At 40.9% G+C, this 17,554-nt stretch overlaps 1 protein-coding gene across 1 annotated transcript; it reads right to left on the bottom strand.

The window, feature by feature from the left end:
- Positions 1-607: 607 nt before the first annotated feature.
- On the bottom strand, positions 608-12,910 carry abhd15.L (abhydrolase domain containing 15 L homeolog). The gene is made up of 3 exons (XM_018246273.2): positions 12,325-12,910; positions 2,092-2,444; positions 608-1,485 (listed from the first exon to the last, which is right to left on the bottom strand). The coding sequence occupies exons 1-3, from the start codon at positions 12,760-12,762 to the stop codon at positions 945-947; spliced, it is 1,332 nt and encodes a 443-aa protein (XP_018101762.1). The 5' UTR covers positions 12,763-12,910; the 3' UTR covers positions 608-944.
- Between the last annotated feature and the right edge of the window lie 4,644 nt (positions 12,911-17,554).

Consider the following 17,554-nt stretch of genomic DNA (forward strand, 5'->3'; position numbering starts at 1 on the left):
TGAACTTTTAGTATGTGGATATTGATATTCTGAGACAATGTGCAATTTGTCTTAATTTTTATGGGTTTTCAGCTTTATCTTAGACAACTCCCCATTCTGCTATATCGGCGGCTATCTGGTTGCTAGGGTCTTATTTACTCTAGCAACCAGGGAAGAGGGCTTGCCTAGAAATATAAGTAAACATTAATAGAAGAGGGCCTGCATTGAAATATAAGTAAAAAAAAAAACTCAATATCAATAAAATTGTAGCCTACAAGAGCAATAGTTTTTGGCTGCCAGGGTCAGTGACCCCCCATTTGAAAACAGGAAATACAGTAGTCAGAAGAGAAAGGCAAATAATTTAAAAACATTAAAAAAAAAACAAAAAAAAAAACGAAAGCCTATTGTAAAATTGCTAGGAATAGGCCAATCTTAAAATACATAATCTTACAGTACAAAATCCTTGCAGAATAACTGCAAATAACACTATTTACTCCATAAAAGAAAGATGTATATTACCATATTAATATAAACAGAATTCAAATCCACATAAAATTCATTGTATCATATTGCTCATGTGGTGTGAAGAAGCTCACGTTTAATATAAATGTGGCAAAGTTGGAAAATGTGTATGAAAATGCTTTTTATTTTTCTCATTATAATAATTCTACTCTTCACAGGAATAATAGAAGCCACAATGCCTCTCTTTAAAGCTTAACATTGTGTTTTCTGTAAGATTTACTGGTGCAGTTGATGCTCATCTCATACAAAAACATATTGCATTTTTTTTGCAGCTATTGTGAAATGCACCTATTTCATGTTCAGTCAGTTTTCAAAGACCAAGTGTGTCCAAACTGTGCCTCATAGCACCGAATGACTGAGAATTCTGAGTGTTAAAGTAGCGTCACAGATTAGTGATGCCCTGTACAGCTAGAATATTTCAAGGTCTAGATCCAAAGATTCTGTCATCTTGTGTAGGATCTCTGCCAATTGTATATTTCATGAATGTTATGAGGACAGCTTTGTTCTCTTCTACAGGGCACTCCACTGTGAGCTGTTCTGTTGCCAGAGATGGAAATTGTCCCCTTTCTCTTGGAGAGGCTTTTTAGTCTTTCTTCTACTGCAAAGAAGTCTACAGTAGACTTAAAGAAATCTAAGAGGACACTATGACTCCATATTGTGCTGGAAAGATCTTCTTTAATAAATCCACAGTGGCCGCCATGGCGAGTCAGTAGAAGAAAAAAGTGCGGGTTTGTCTCAAACAGCTCAAAAGGCACAGTTGTTTGTGGCCCCCCACGGACTGGATCATCTTGGCTACATATGCAGAGGACTGGTACAGCAACTTCATCAATGTCTCGCAGAGGATCATTTCTCTCCCAGTAGGAATCCCAGGTCAAACTATTTAAAGCCTTGCTTTGACAAAACACAACCTCCTCTAGCTCTTTCAAAGTCCTACTCCCCAGCAGTCTGTCAGTATTAATGGTCTGTCCTAAGGCTGAAATATATCTATTTAGAAAATAAAACAATCAACAATTAATTAGCATTGCTAGCATGTTTGATATTCAGTAAATAACATGATATTATTTGTTTTTACAGCTTTAGCGAATCCAAAGATTTTCCTTCAAAACTCTAGGAGAAATGGAGATGCAATTATGTGTATTCAATAACAAGTACTCAAAATTGGGCAGGTCATAGAACAATGACTGAGGACTGTAGAGGTAGATCTCCTGAGAAGAAAACAACCACTATCTGAACCTAAATTCCACATGTTTTTGAATATATGTACCAAAATGTTATTACCTATATAATTATCTTAGGTTTTAGTGTGACAGCAGAATTTCTATTTCATACAATCAAAATTGAGTTCTCTAACTAAAAAGATCATTTGAAAGAGGAACAAATTTGTTATAATTTGGCATAATAATTGCAAAAAAACTAAGCATGACCTAAAAATTGTGTATTAGGATAATAGTAGGGTTGCCATCTGACTGGCATTTTACCAGCCAAAGCTGGGAACAGTATTACAAATTTACAGTCAATGTATTTGCTGGTAAATTTGTAATTACCTGTCATCCTGTAATTACACATCTTAAAATCTGACAGTAATATTACCTGCTTAGTTGCATCTTCTGGTACAAGAGTAGAATCTCCTTCCACAGCCAAGGGCAGCCACCTTCATACCAGTCCTGCATGCGAAACACTGGAGAGATGCAGCAAGCAGCTGCAATATAGCTGGATGAGCCACATTCACCAAGGTAAGACAAAAGAAGGCCAGAACCAGTACCTTCTCCTGCTGCAAACAGACGAGATGAGGGTTGACAGTGACGGATGTATTGAATAACTTCCCTCAGGTCATTTGGGTCACCAAACTGCTGCAACTTGACTGTACTGAGAGGACAACCATTGTGGCTGCGGCGGTTAAAGATGACTGCCTGGTAACCATGGGTGAGGGCCAAGAGGCACATCTGTACAGAAAATGGAGATGTTGTTTAGCACTGAATTGCATTTTCTTAAGTACTGATAATACAAATGTGAATGCCCCAGCATGACCACTCACATTGGGCAGAAGCTTAACCTGCACCTCCAGTGGGGGAGGAACACCATTTTTGCTAAGGTTCTTGTTTAAGATTACATGGGTAAACAATTTAAAAGACAATCTAACCCAATGGGATGACCCAAACCCAAATAGATTTTGGATGCAGCAAAAGCCTAAACTTAGTACTCAGTGTTTATAGCACCACGGTAAAAAATGAAATGTTAAATATTTACAATACTTACAAAGTAAGCTAGGACAAGCCTACGTGGCCTTTAAAATACACAATACAAAGAAAACTCAAGAAAAATCGTAATGAGTAGAAACACCTTAAACAACATTGACTATAGATACCTGAAATACTTTATATGGGGCAATAAGACAGGCACATTATTGTCAAACATTATCAAAAGACAAATTGCCCAGACAGAACAAGGGTGTACTTTGAAACTATATTGAAAAGGAGACAGATGCTTAAGCTAACAGTAAGGTAAAATGAAATAGAAATATTTTAACTAAAATCAGGTATGTATTCAGGTTAATCCCCTGGCCCAGATAGCCTTTGTTTAAAGGCCTACTACTTTTGATGGAAACATATGAAGCCTGCATAATACTACTTTCCAGGGAAGGCAAAGACCCAATTCAAATTGATCAATACCCCCTCCCCAACCAAGACATAAATATTCTCTTTAAAGGTTACTGCCTACATGTTCCTTCTTTTCTATTTCCTGTTAATATCTACTCTCCATCAAGTAGAATTCACTGTCGGCCATTCTTTTGCACAATGCAATCTGTAAATACCCACAGGCCTCTGTGAAGAGCAGATCCATTTATCATGGTTAAAGCAGTGTGTAAATCAGAGCTTAGTCTAAGAGGGGGCAGGTGAAGGATGGCACCTAGGCTTGCACCCGCTACCTTGTGCGTCATACAAAGGTGCAAGGCATGGGGTGGCAGAAGGCTCGGTTATGCCTCCTGATGCTGTTCTCTGCCTCAAGTGCTGGATTTCTGATGCAGGACACAAGTGCTCTGTTTGTGAGTGACAAGGGGGATCTTGCACTCCTAGATTAGTAAATGACCCTCAGCTCTTTTAGCAGAATTCCTTCTACCTCATCTGGACAAATAACTATTTTACTAGTGGTAAATTGACAATGGGCAGGTGAGGGGATCCACTGTGTCAGAGGTTTATTATCAGAGAAACTCAATCTAATGACACTGGAGACCTGCACCAAATATTGTTTTGTAGAGTGCCAGGCATTTTACTTAACGCAGGTCGGGCATCATGCAAATAATATCCTAGGCAAAATGCCTTGACAGAGACTTCTCTAGTCCCCTAAATCATATATAGAAAACACAAGCCACAATAAACTGGACAGCTTGGTAAGCATATCTAAACAAACACAATGGTAAAGGGATGGCCTACTTCATGTAATCATATCAATCCTATTTAACATCACGACGATGCTTCAAATATGGGCCAGATAGAATCTGCTGACTGTTTGAAATGTCAAGATAAATATGTGGATTTAATAAACTGCCTATGGTCTTGGCGTTGTTCACCTTCCAAACACTTTTTTTTCAGTGCAGTTGTTTTCAGATTGCTCACCAGAAATAAAGACTTTTTTCATTTGTCTGCCATTTTTTATATTTTACAGTTTTTCCAAAATCTAAGTTTAAAGTTTAACATTCCAGTCTCTGGGGCAGGGGTGCCCTAAAAGGTAGATCACGATCAACTAGCAGACCTTTAGCTGGTGATCAGTAGATCTCAAGACACTGTCAACAAACAGCTTGACTAAATCACGCTCCTATTTCATGATTTTTAATCAGATATTTATTATGTTTTAGTTACATAGAAATAGTTATTGGTTAAATATAGCAATATAAATTATATCATAATTCAATATAATATTTAAGTAATATTTTCCATGGAACAGAATGCAAACAATGCTTTTATGGGTGTAGATCATAATGGGACAACATCACTAAAAGTAGACCCGAATTAGTAAAGTATGGGCACTCCTGCTCTGCGGTTTCAGTCTGGCAGCTCAGTAATCCAACCGCAGAATCTAAAATGTTACAATTCTGCAACATTTCTGTAGGTACATTTAGTTTATACATTTAGATAACATAGAAAAACGGTCACAAATAGAAAATAGGAAGTAACTGGAAAGTTTGTGGGGAAACAACCAGTTATTATGAATGATGAGAATCAGAATACATTGTGTATATGATTTCCCTCCCAGGATCCAGCATGACTTTAGTACATTGTCAGATTATATACCAGGTAATTTCTATTAGTAGGGATGATTGGCTGGATTGGTTATTGGATTATTATGTTTAGGTTTATTCACTTAAGTATATTTACTTTCCCCTGTTCACTATGGCAGCCCCTACACTAAGGGATGGAAACACCCTTAGTGTGAGGGCTGCCCATAGTAACCAGGAAAAGAAAATTTTACATTTTTTCTTATTGTTTTGTTACTGTGTCAACATGATTACACAATGCCGGAGGTTGACAGCCATTGCAATTGTATTTACTCACCTTATTTCTCTAATCGCCAATAACAGATTCAATACAATATTTCATTGTTTTATTTGTATGCGTATGTTACAAAATTACAGTAAAAACAATGAAAAGAGCAGAGATTCCAGTAAAAATAACAGAAATTCTGCTCTTACCTGGGGGAGGCGTTTGTCTCCCTTATTGCTGCGTGAGGCATTTGGAAGAAGCTGGTCTTAGAACCTGGTGACTTCTACTATACTTACAAATTACAGTATGGAGAATGCTATTAGCACTATATTGTATATGTAGACTTTCACTTCCTATATTACACATTACCCACATAGGAATAATAGCTATAGCTCAATGAGGGAATTTATAACAGATACTATAGAGTTGTAGCAAACCACTTGGGATTTCACCAGCAGTTTACATGCACCAATATCAATTAAGGGTTCCTAATGCAGTTCCTATACATCCGTAACTGCAGGTACTGATTTTTATCAGCAGGGGGAGGCATATTTCTTTATAAGACTAACCAGGTTCTTAGCAGACACATTCTGAGGCTCACACTGAGAAGAGAATGGCAAACTTTTGCTCTCCAGATGTTTCACTCGCAATGGTTTGCCAGTCTGGCTTTCTTTAGCTTGGGGTGGCAAAACATTAATTTATGCTGGAGGTGCCAAATAGCTCAAGACTAGTGATGAGCGAATTTTTTTGGCAGGCATGGATTCACTGTGAAATTCCGCAGTTCGCCATCTGTGAATTATTCCCCACAACTACGGAAAAAAGCCGCAACAGAAAAGTCGCCAAGACAAAATAAGTTGCCATAAGAAAAACTGCCCATTGACTTTAATGCATTTAGACAAAAAAGTTGCTGAGACAAAAAAGTCGCAGAGACAAAAAAGTTGACACAAAATAAACCCATTGACTCTAATTGATTTGTTGTGAGAAAAAATTGTTGCACTTGTAAAAAATTGTTGTGCTCAAAAAAAATGGTACAGATTCGCTCATCACAACACGTAGGGGCCTATTTATAAAGCTGTACATAAAAACTGAGTATAAATACATTGCACATAGCGACTATATGCCAGGTTTTGCTGCATTCAATCCAGCACATTGCTAAAGTTTTATACTGATTTTAAGTGACTGCAAACCCAGCGAAAAATTCCAGCAGAAAATGTGGCAGGTGCTTAAAAAAACATGCTGTGCAAATCTGTTTTTTTTTAGGGCACTCACTCCATAACATGATTATTGCACTCATAAGTGATTCCTGGGGGGCAATCCTAAGCATCCACCACATTTCTATGGGATGCTGTTTTTTCTGTGTATATGGTCACAAATACTTACAGTATGTACGAAAGACATTCATTCTCTGTGCTAGGGATAGTTTTGTATACAGAATGTATTTGGGACAAACGGCACCCCATATATTTCAGTGGACGTGTTATACAGTTCAGTTCCACCCCTCAGTTAGTTCTTTAGAGGCAATATCAGACTGGGTTTCTGAGCCCACTGGAAACGTCACCACAAGAAACGTCACCTACTGGAAACATCGCCCACTGGAAATGTCACCTACCTTTGCGGCCCCCCATCCCCAGTTGCAAACCTGCTGCCAAAGCCCCTCCACCCCATCTTGAACCTGCTGCCAAGGTCTCCTACCCCTGTTGTGAACTCACCCCCTCTTTACCTCCGTGCATACCTTTCTCCCCATGCCAAGTACCTCCAGCCACACTGGCATCGATACAAGGAAATGCTCCTCCAGTCCCACAGATACTGTGCTGGGGCCCACAGCAGATGAGGCCCAGGGAATGTCTCCTGGTACCCTGGCAGCCCAGTCTGACTCTGTTTAGAGGGTCTGGAAAGGATGGGTGCTGGGCAGCTTCACCTACTACTGTAAAAAGTCCACAAACACCCATATAACAATAAGACGTAAAAAAAAATATATATAATATTTGTCCCTTTATGTTACTTGTGGCCTGTGGGAAGACATATTTACTAGGCCTGGCCAGCTGAAGAGTCAAAATTCTTTCAATTTCCAACATTATACGTGAAATTGTTCCCACAATTGTGGGAATGCAATAGTATGCTTGTACTTCCGGGTATGCAGAGCCATGAAAGCAACGTATATGTGCAAACAGACTTCTGAGAGCAGGCAATTAATCAGCAAGTTACTTGTTCTTAGAAAGACTAAGAGGTCAGCCAAAACAATCTGAAATATGGAGTGGGAAATTCAACCGAAGTGTGGGATGAAATGGGATCATGTCTGGCTACAAACGGAAGTTGAAACTTGTGTTGCTGTGCTACTTGTACAGAGGGTATTGCATAGAGTTCCTCTCTGGAGACACTACTACAGGTATGGGATTTATTGTTCAGAATGCTTGGGACCTGGTATTTTCCATATAATCTGTAATTCGTCTCTTCATACTAAAAACATTTAAAATATTAAATTAAACCCAGTAAGATTGTTTTGCCGTAAATATTGATTAAGGTAAAGCTGGACATACACATTAAGATCCGTTTTGCCCAGTTTGGCCACCTACAATCTGGGCTAATGTAATCTCTCCGCAGGAGAGGACTGCATCAACGAGCTGATGTGGTCCCTGTCCAACAGGATTTTTAAACCTGATAGATAACCTGATTTTTGACCCGATATCCATTGGTTATCTGCCAGGGAGGGCCCATACACGAGAATATAAACTGTGTTAAAATCAAGCACAAACTACTGTTTAATCAATACAGATAAAAAGGAAATAATTAAAACATAGATTTACTTAAAATGCATTCTGTAAGAGATGGCTTTCCCATAGTTCAGAATTTTGGATAATGGATTTCTGGAAACAGGGGTTCAATACTTTGTTTTGTTTGTTTGTACTAGTTGGCCAGCAATACAGTTTCCCTGTTTCCTACGGACCCTTCACCTGTGGGACTACTAATCCCTTTCTTTGGAACTACTAATCCCTTTCTGTGGGACTACTAATCCCTTCCTGTGGGGGCATGAGCCCAGGAGCACATTAGGTTGCAAATAACTAAACAGCACTTTGGAACCAAATCTCTGCTCTCTATTTCATCCTTATTCCTAAAACAATCCCCAGCACCTCCACTCTGCCACTGGGGGTTAGTACAGCAACAGTTGCAGAGCCACATGTCTGAAGTCTGAAATCCTAGGCTTGCACGTCTCCCATATTACAGTAATTATATAATTTGGAATAAGCACAGAGTGTTCTACATAACAACCCTTAATTACTGTGATTAAAGTAAAAGCCTCCTTGCTGACAGAATTGATAATTAAACTAATAGAAGTCTAGCATATTGAATCTTATTATCTCACAGCTCCTGTGTCTTGTCTTGTGATTCGCCCAAATCCTGAATCTTTCAAGAAGGGTTCGGCCAAATCCCAATAGAAAGTGTAGGGACTAGTTATGTGTGGGTCAGCCTGATACCCGGGCGGGTTCGAGCCAACCTTGCACCTCCGGTTGCGACCTTGCATCTCCTTGCACTGCCAGTTTCCAACTTTCTTTTTTTATAGATGCGTGCCTTATTGCCCCGCCTCTTTTTGTGACATCATCGGGGGGTCAGCGCAGGTCTATAAAAGGAACACGTGGGCAGGCGCGGTAGGAGAGAGGGCGGGTTAGAGTCGGGTGCAGGTCAGGGAAAACCAATTTCCTACAGTGCTTCCTTATTCCTTAGCCCATGTAATTATTTTGTACTGATTTACATACAGTATCTCTCTCATTGGCTTTAGGCCTATGACCATTTCCTGCCTCACTGTAAAATAGTGCTTGGCATGGGGCGGTCCTTTCTCTTTGGCCTGCACCAGTTGATCTGGGCGGATGTGGATAAGGGACAACCCCTATAGAGAAGTTGGGGAGCAGGGACCCGTGAACAAGGTATGCTATTGTACAGGATAGAAACTGTTATAGCACTCTCTAGAGAGAATGAGTCAGTGAGTTTTAGTTATTCAGAGCAGCTTTGTGCTCCACCAAGGAGGATAGAAGAGTGTAGCTCTCCTTGAGGCTCTGCTTGCCTGTAGTGAACCGACTACAGAACTGAAAAGGAAAACAGGTTATGTGTTATCTCTGTTCCACGTCTACTGTAGGGGATACAGACCAAATAAGGTACTAACGATCTAAGAGGTGAAACCTTCAACTTTTGACTGTATATTCTAACACCTGTGACTGTACCTGGCATTTATCTGACTACCTCATGTGCTGTGATTATTACAAACCTGTGGCACTTTAAGTTGATAAAGCCTTGAGTTACTTTTGTTTGCAAATAACCCCCGGCATTATTTTCTAATAATACACAAAAGCCAAGAATATCTTGTAAATTATATCTTTATAAACGGTGACTAGTGACATCATCAGTTATAAACGGTGAGTAGTGATGTAATTTTTGTCACATGACTCACTAAAACTTGTGTATTATAATAAATACATATATATATATTATAATAAATACGTATAATAAGTAACCCTTGTAGAAAAATTTGAGGATATTAGAAGTAACCTCGGAGTTCCATGACCTGTATAAAAGCACTCGGCCCTGTGCCTCGTACTTTTATATGGTTATGTAACTACTCAGTGACTTATAATATCCTTATAGTTTACAATAGGGGGTATTTTATTCACTATTTATTTTACATTTTTGGTAGTGTAGATGTATAGATCAACAACATCCTCATGTGCTCCTTCCAATTAGCATCCTGCTGAAAGAGGGTCTAATGTAATCCATGCTCTAGGCTACTAGTTGGTATTTGCCTTGTTAAGCCAAAATAGGGTTACAGAAGGGTTAAAAAGAAAAAAAAATACCAATTTCTTTGTTTGTGTGATGAAATGTCAATTGATTAAGGATTCAGCCAAATCCGAATTTTACTAGAAAAAGGTGAATCCTGAATTCAGTGCATCCTTAGAAAATACAAAGGGGATGGCTTTATAACACTAAATAAGGCTTTGATCTTGCACCCTATTCTAGTTCAACTGGACGCAATTGCAATTGTCCCCTTCGACTATCACACCAAAGTTATAGTCAGTGCTTGGCATTGTTAAACACCCATGTGAGCAGTTGGATCAGCCGGCCTTTAGAGCAATATACACAAACCAACAAAAAATGATTTTTGTTACATGTATGTTGCCAGGATAAGCCAACCAATATCTACATTCCATGAATTTCTGTCAGTTTGATATCAAGAAGTTTTATTATGGTAATGATCCCTGTCTGTTCAATTCATTTATATTGTTCTGCTATACAGCGTTGTGTACAGAAGTGGCACTATATAAATAAATACATACATACATAATGTCAACTAGTCGACCACAACAAATAGAACAATGCAGAGGCGACCGTACCATGTATGGCACCTTGCATGGTATCTGTCCAATTGGACACCATGTAGGATCAGCCCATAAATGATGATGATGATGGATGAACACCTTCATCAATTTAAAGTGGTTTAAATTCACCAGCTACAAATTTACCCTAGCAACCATGCATTGATTTGAATCAGAGACTGGAATATGAATGGGAGATTGCCTGAATAGAAAGATCAGTAATAAAAAGTAGCAATAACAATAAATGTGTAGCCTTAGGGCTGAAATACACGGTGCGGCTTGTTCCAATCCCTTACATAGCATTTGTTTTTAGATGGGGTCAGTGACCCGCTTTTGAAAGCAGGTAAGAAGAAGAATGCAAAAAAATCACAAAAACTATAAAAATAAATAAATAAATAATGAAGACCAATAAAAAAGGTTGCTTAGAATTGCCAATTCTATAACATACCAAAAGTTAACCCTTTTATCCATGCCCTCTAATCCCAATCATTAGTTTACAAAGCCTGTGGCAGCAACAGTAGTGCATGGTGCCATTGGGTCAAACAGATTCAGCTGACCTATGATCAGACCTAATTTCAAACAGAAATTGCATTTCTGTTGGTTAATTTTAAACTGCACAAGGCGCACAAGGCAGAGAATTAGGCTATGGGTTACACAGCATAGGTTACCGCTATTCACAGAGCAGCATGCAGCCTTTTGCATTTCAGCACTATATGTGCACAGGCAGGGAAGGAGAGCATTCAGGGCACATAGCTGATAAACACGAGACTCCATACAGCAGCACTATGCAATAAAGAAACAAGATTCAATTAAAGGCTTTTTTCTTCAAACGTTGTGTTGTTTTAACCACATCCTGACCACCGAGAGACGTGTTAGTATAGTCACTAAGTTGCCACTGAGGCCTCATTCAAACACAATTTTTGACACAATTTAAACGAGATCGCTTGCCGCAATCATGATGGCATCTCGCGTTTTCATCTCCATTTTTGAGCTATCATCTTAGTGTACAAAGTCAACTTTGGTATTTTTTAGCTACTATTATGGGTTGTTGGGATGAAAAAATTGGGAAAATACCCATAGCATTATTTTTAAACGTGTATACTTTTTGCAGCCTCTGTATAACTACCAGAACTCGACAGGTAAATTTCATTTCCCCACCAGCTGAACTGAACTGTAGGAGTCATGAAGTCAATGGCTACCAAAAGAGCATTATCTGACTAGTTATTATGAAATTAGTTTAAAATATATCTATGAGCAATAATAAAAGTCAATTAATTCTAAATCATAATTTAAAAAAACGTTAAAAAAAGACTATAACACACTGCAGTAATGTTCCACTATGTGCCCTTACATCAGGAATAACCTGTGTATGCACCTTTAAATCATGGATGAATCATGATCATAAACTGAAGGATTTATTGCCCGGCTCCAATTTTAATAGAGTAATTATTTCAGTAGTAAAATGTTAACGACTTTCAAATCGTCCATAATTTCAGCTACACGCACAGAAAAAAAATATCACATCGGGTTGTAATAATGAGAACAAGAAGGTGGAACAATAATCCCCAGCCAAACTGATTTAACTTTTTCAATACAGCAGCCTATATATTGTACATTAGTCAGGTAAAAGTTATTTAGATGAGGTCACTGACCCCCATTTGAAAGCTGAAAAAAGTCAGAAGAAGACGACTAAAAATTTAAAAAATTAAAAAAAACTTAAAAAAATAAAAAACGAAGACCAACTGAAAAGTTGCTTCGATTTGGTCATTCTATAATATTACAAGTTAACTAAAGGTGAACCACCCCTTTAATTAATTATTTTCTTGCCTAATAATATAGTATGACTGCTGCTGTAAGACTATACAGTCTGATGGCTCCAAGAACTACAACTCCCTTTGACTAATTGCGGGGAATTACAGATTAAACACAGCTGAACCCAGGGAATTGGAGTGACACCTGCTTTTTTTTAGTGCTGGTACTTTTACCTTGCTGGTGTTCCTAGTGATCTTGCCAAATGAGTTGGGTATGACAAGCAGGATGGGCACAGTGGAGTAACTGGACGCTCGCCTCCTCCTTTGGGGTTGCCCCGGTTGGACAGCCCAGTCCAAGGCCACCAGCCCTTCATCGCTCATCTGCAGGTACTCCCTGACAAACTGCACCCCTTTATCCACAGGGCCTAGGAGTCCAACCAAAGTCTGTAGAGTTGGGAAAGTCTTCCAGATCCAAAGTGCTCTCCCAAAGCCATGGAAAGTTGTGCACCTCCGCACCAGGTAATTGGCCAGAGCAGAAGGTTTGTAAATGAACTGGTATCCTGCTTCCACTTCTTCTACACTGGCCCGGAGCCCTGCCCTCAGCCACCTCTTACAGGACCACAGGAGCAGCAGCAGACAGAAGGCGCCTGTGTAGGCAGCCCATGCTAGCATTGCAGTGGCAACTGAGCACAGAGAGTGGGAGGAGTGGTTGCTGAACTATACAGGTACGAGAGGAAATGAGAGCAGCTGCATGCAGGCTCAAGCTCTGCTCCACACTCTCTTGTCAGCCTGCCAATCCCCTGTTTACCACAAGTGGGTGGGGGAATCCTCTAGTACACAAACTAAACAGTCACTCCCCTGCACGGGGGTTAGACTAACCGTGAGCAATGTTCCCTCTAATTCCTTTTGTGTGCACGTTTAAACTAGTGTGCGCAGGTCAGAATAATGCAAAATAATTTGTGCAAACCACAATTTGTTGTGTGCGCTGGCCTCAAAATTCACACTTTAGAGGGAACATTGTCCGTGAGCTGCTGGGATCATACTGCAGAGACTAAGTTGCGGGACTCTATATCCCCCAGTCGGTGCTATGTAACTTGACTGATTAAAAAGTAGTCCTGAAAGTTATGAATACATTTCTACAAATTTTGCCAAAAAAACGGTGTATAAAGCTGTGTAAAATAAATAGCAAAATTTTCAAGGTGTGTTTTATTTTACGCCATGAGAACTTCCAGATTTGCTGCCCTTATTTTACATTGCTTCCGGCAGAAATCACTCTAAGGAAAAATTCATAAAAAATTTCTGACGGTTTTTACACTGCAAAGCCTGGTGATGTGTGGTGAATTATCCCGCCATTTTTTTAAACCAAACACCACATGATAAATATGACCCTATGGGGCAAATTCACTAACCTCTCACATCGCAACACTTCGCCAGGCGTAGATTCGCCAGGACAGCACTAATTCACTAAAATCCGAAGTTGCGTCCAGGGCGACGAATGCTGGTGAAGTTGCGCTAGCGTTACTGTGGCAAGCAAAGCGAAGTTGCGCTAGCGTTGGCTAATTTGCATACGGCGGGAAGTTAAATTTCAATGGCCGTATATGTTGCAGCAAATACATTACACTACACAAGCCCAGGGAACCTTAATATAATAGTGTTGTTATAATGCCCTACACATGAGCCCAGTGTATAGTTTATATGCCTTATGTTAGGAAATGTAGGGGGAAGCCGGGTACACCAGAAAAAATGTCATTTAATTTTGCACCCTATCACCTTGAAAAATGAAAAGTCGCCAGCGTTTTTTGGGAAAAATTTTCAACAATTTTTGAGGAAGTCCTATCTACTCTATTGCACTTTGGCAAAGACAAGTTTGGTGCAAGAGGTAAAGTTCATTAAAATCCGCATCTTACTGAATTTGCGAAGTAACGCTCTTTCGCCAGAGCAAAACTTTGCCTGGCATAAGAGTGCGAAGTAGCGATAGAGTCTATCTCCTTCACTAGCGAAGTTATGCCAGCGACCGATAGTAAATCGGCGAAGTACCGAAATGAGGTCACGCTGGCGAATTTTCGCCAGCATTTGTCACTTCGCCCTTTAGTAAATTTGCCCCTATGTGTCAGCCTGGGCAGGCGGGACACTGAGAAACCACCTGGCGTGCCCTGCCCCCGCATGTTACTAGCGGTAGATATGACCCAGTCCAGTGTCGGACTGAGGGGCCCACCGGGCCTTCAGCCTCAGAAGCACACCATCCCCATGGGCGCCCCAGCCACAAACAACTCTGTGCTGCCGCCGTTGGCATAAACTCCCCGCACACGTTAGTGCGAATGCACTGGCATTCCCAGAGAGGAAGTGCAGGAGTGAATTAGGCCGACGGGGCCCCAAAAGAGCTGGGGCCCACCGGGTTTTTTCCCATTGTCCGCTGGCCCAGTCTGACCCTGACCCAGCCTGTAGTACAAGGAAACACAACTGGTTCTAAGGTAAAAGTTCCGTTGTCTCTGTCACAGTGAAAGGTCTATCGTGTGGCACTATGTGTGGTACAAGAAACAACAGTTAATCAGTTTTGTGGTACAAGAAACATGCAGTTGCATTGAGCTTTCTCTGGCTTAGCTCTGGTCAGGGTTGGACTGGGGGGTTCGGGCTCACTGGGATTGCATCACATCAAGCCCCAGCAACCACCAAGGGCCCCCCTCCCAGCCGCAAATCCATCCCCCCCCCACGCCAGTGTGTACCTGCCATACGCTCAATTCTTTATGCGATCGGGTGGGGCAGAGGTCAGGAGCACCGGCCATTCACAGCTGGCTCTGGCCAGGGCGGGATTTACATAGCAGACGCCCCTAGGTCCGCTGCTGTTAATCACCCCTGTCGCTTCCCCTACCTATACGCACATGCACAAATTTTCAGCATCGGGTTCAGAGTACTGGGGATTGGTACACAGGAAATTTTGAAAACTATTGTATCTCCTGCAAATCCCCAGTGTTTCCGAACCAATGCGGGTGTGTTTGGGTGGCTTGCCGTCCCCCTAAAATTCTGCCCCCCCTAAAATGTATCACCTCACAAGTGCTGACACAGGGGCTTATCTGGGGAATTTAATCAGAGTGGACAGTGTTTTGATAATTCTATAATAATAAACAGTATGGGGGCAGTTACAGGTGGTTTGAGCTCAAAGTGCACGGGACTAACCTGCACTTGTAAAAACATTGTGTTTACTTCAGAAATGCTATCACTGTTTATATAAATAACCCACTATGTGGTTATTCAAGGTTCAGTAGGGCTGCAAGGCCCACATTTGCATGGCATATAATAGATTAGCTGTTTACACTACAATGGTTTTAGTGTTAACAGAGATAATCTATGGTCAAATGTCCTTCATGGCTTTCCACATACCTACAGGATAAAAAACACACCTTTTCTATTCAAAATAGGGTAAGGGGCAGGTCACACAGGGAGATATGTCATCCATGGTTAAACCTTCGCTAAGGTTCAAGATTGCCACATGCAAAACCTATTACAGTATATGCAGCAATCTTGCACCAAGGGGAAATATGAAAGGAGGCAATTTCCTGAGATTAAAGAGGTGGTTCACATTTAAGTTAACTTTTACCCCCATATGTAATAAAAGGCACTAAGTTTGCCCAGGAGCAGTAACCCATAGCAACCAATAAGATGTTTGCTTTTATACAGGTGACCAGTAAATTCTACCTGCTGATCGATTGCTATGGGTTACTGCTCCTGGGCAAACTTCGTGCCTTTTATTACATTAGGGGGACGTGTTATAGAATGGCAAATTTTCAATTGGCCTTTCTTTTTTTATCCTTTTTCTGACTTACCTTCTTTCAAATGTAGGTCACTGATCCCATAAAAAAAACAAAACAAATGCTCTGCAAGGCTACACATTTATTATTGTTCTCACTTTTTATTACTCATCTTTTTATTCAAGCCCTTTCCTATTCATATTCCAGTCTCTTATTCAAATCAATGCATGGTTGCTACAATAAATGTGACCCTAGCAACCAGATTGCTGAAACTGCAAACTGGAGAGCTGCTGACTTAAAAGCTAAATAACTGATAAACCATAACCATCAATTGTATATTGTGTCAGAATATCGCTGTCTACGTCATTATAAAAGTTCATTTGTTTATGCAGCATTCCTTAGAGAAACCAATAGAAGTACACAAGTCAACTGCAATCCACTCATGTAGCATAAGGCCTTTCACAAATGTGGTGCTTTACCTCTCCTGTTTCGCAGCACATTTTTCTGTGGAGGTCTGCTTGTCACATGCCAGATCACTTTCTATAAAATTACATTAAAACTGGCTATACCTGTTGAGATTCACTGGTTTTGCAAGGTCATCAAAAGAGCAGATCTTTGCAGTGGCTGGGGCCAGATTGGTCTGATCTGGATCATACTGCGAGCCTATAGAGACCCATAAGAAGGAGCAGGTAAAGCAGCTTTTATCAGCCCATCTATGACCACCATAATAGGTAATGGTGTAGCTATAAAGGAAGCAAACAGGCACTAAACAATATGAAGCCAGTTTTACTTTATAATTAGACTCTGAATGTCATTTCAATATAAGTCCTATATATTGGGTTCATTTTTCACAGTGGTGTTTTAAAGGGATTCTGACATGATTTTTATGCTGTAGTTTTTATTTCAAAATTACACTGTATAAATAATTCACTCTACCATATAAAATGTTATTCCTGAAACAATAAGTGTATTTTTTATTGTTGTAATATTGGTGTGTAGGCAGCCATCTCAGGTCATTTTGCCTGGTCATGTGCTTTCAGAAAGAGCCAGTGCTGCAATATGTAACTGCTTTCTGAGAGGCTATTGTTTCTCCTACTCAATGTAACTGAATGTGTCACAGTGGGACCTGGATTTTTACTATTGAGTGCTGTTCTTATATCTACCAGGGAGCTGTTATCTGGTTACCTTCCAATAGTTATATTGTTAGGTTGCTGGTTGGGAAAGAGAAGGGTGATATCACCAGGCCCGGATTTGTGGCAAGGCCACAAAGGCCCGGGCCTAGGGCAGCAATATTTTAGGGGTGGCGCCCAGCCGCATCCTGAGGAGCACTGTGGACTCAAAGCTCCCCAGTGCTCCGCCGCTGAAGAGCGCGCTCACGCAGGCATGGAGAGCTTCTCTTCCTTAAGGGTCCGGCACTAGGACCATGCGGGCACATGGGTGGGGGCGTGTGCAGTGTCCGCAGGCCCGGATTTGCGGCAAGGCCTAGGCCTAGGGCGGCAAAAAAATAGGGGCGGCATGCCACCCAGCCGCACTATGGGGACGCGTGCGTCCCCATTCAATTACAGCAGCTGCGCCGGCGAAAAAACGCCGGCGTGCTGGGAAGGGGAGGTGAGGTGGGCGCTAGGACCGCGCGGCCGCCTGGTCGGACCGCGCGGCCTAGGGGCGCCGAACATTGAAATCCGGCGCTGAGTGTCCGGCGCTGTGACATGCGGCCTCGG

Source organism: Xenopus laevis, chromosome 2L (genome assembly GCF_017654675.1).
Source record: "Xenopus laevis strain J_2021 chromosome 2L, Xenopus_laevis_v10.1, whole genome shotgun sequence".
Taxonomy (NCBI): Eukaryota; Metazoa; Chordata; class Amphibia; order Anura; family Pipidae; genus Xenopus; species Xenopus laevis.

Excerpts from the sequence above, each read along its gene's own strand:
- abhd15.L (XM_018246273.2), bottom strand. The coding sequence starts at position 12,762 with ATGCTAGCATGGGCTGCCTACACAGGCGCCTTCTGTCTGCTGCTGCTC. Across the intron at positions 2,445-12,324 it reads TCACTAGGAACACCAGCAAG|ATGTGCCTCTTGGCCCTCAC; the intron begins GTAAAAGTACCA and ends TTTTCTGTACAG. Across the intron at positions 1,486-2,091 it reads CAGAAGATGCAACTAAGCAG|ATATATTTCAGCCTTAGGAC; the intron begins GTAATATTACTG and ends TTTTCTAAATAG.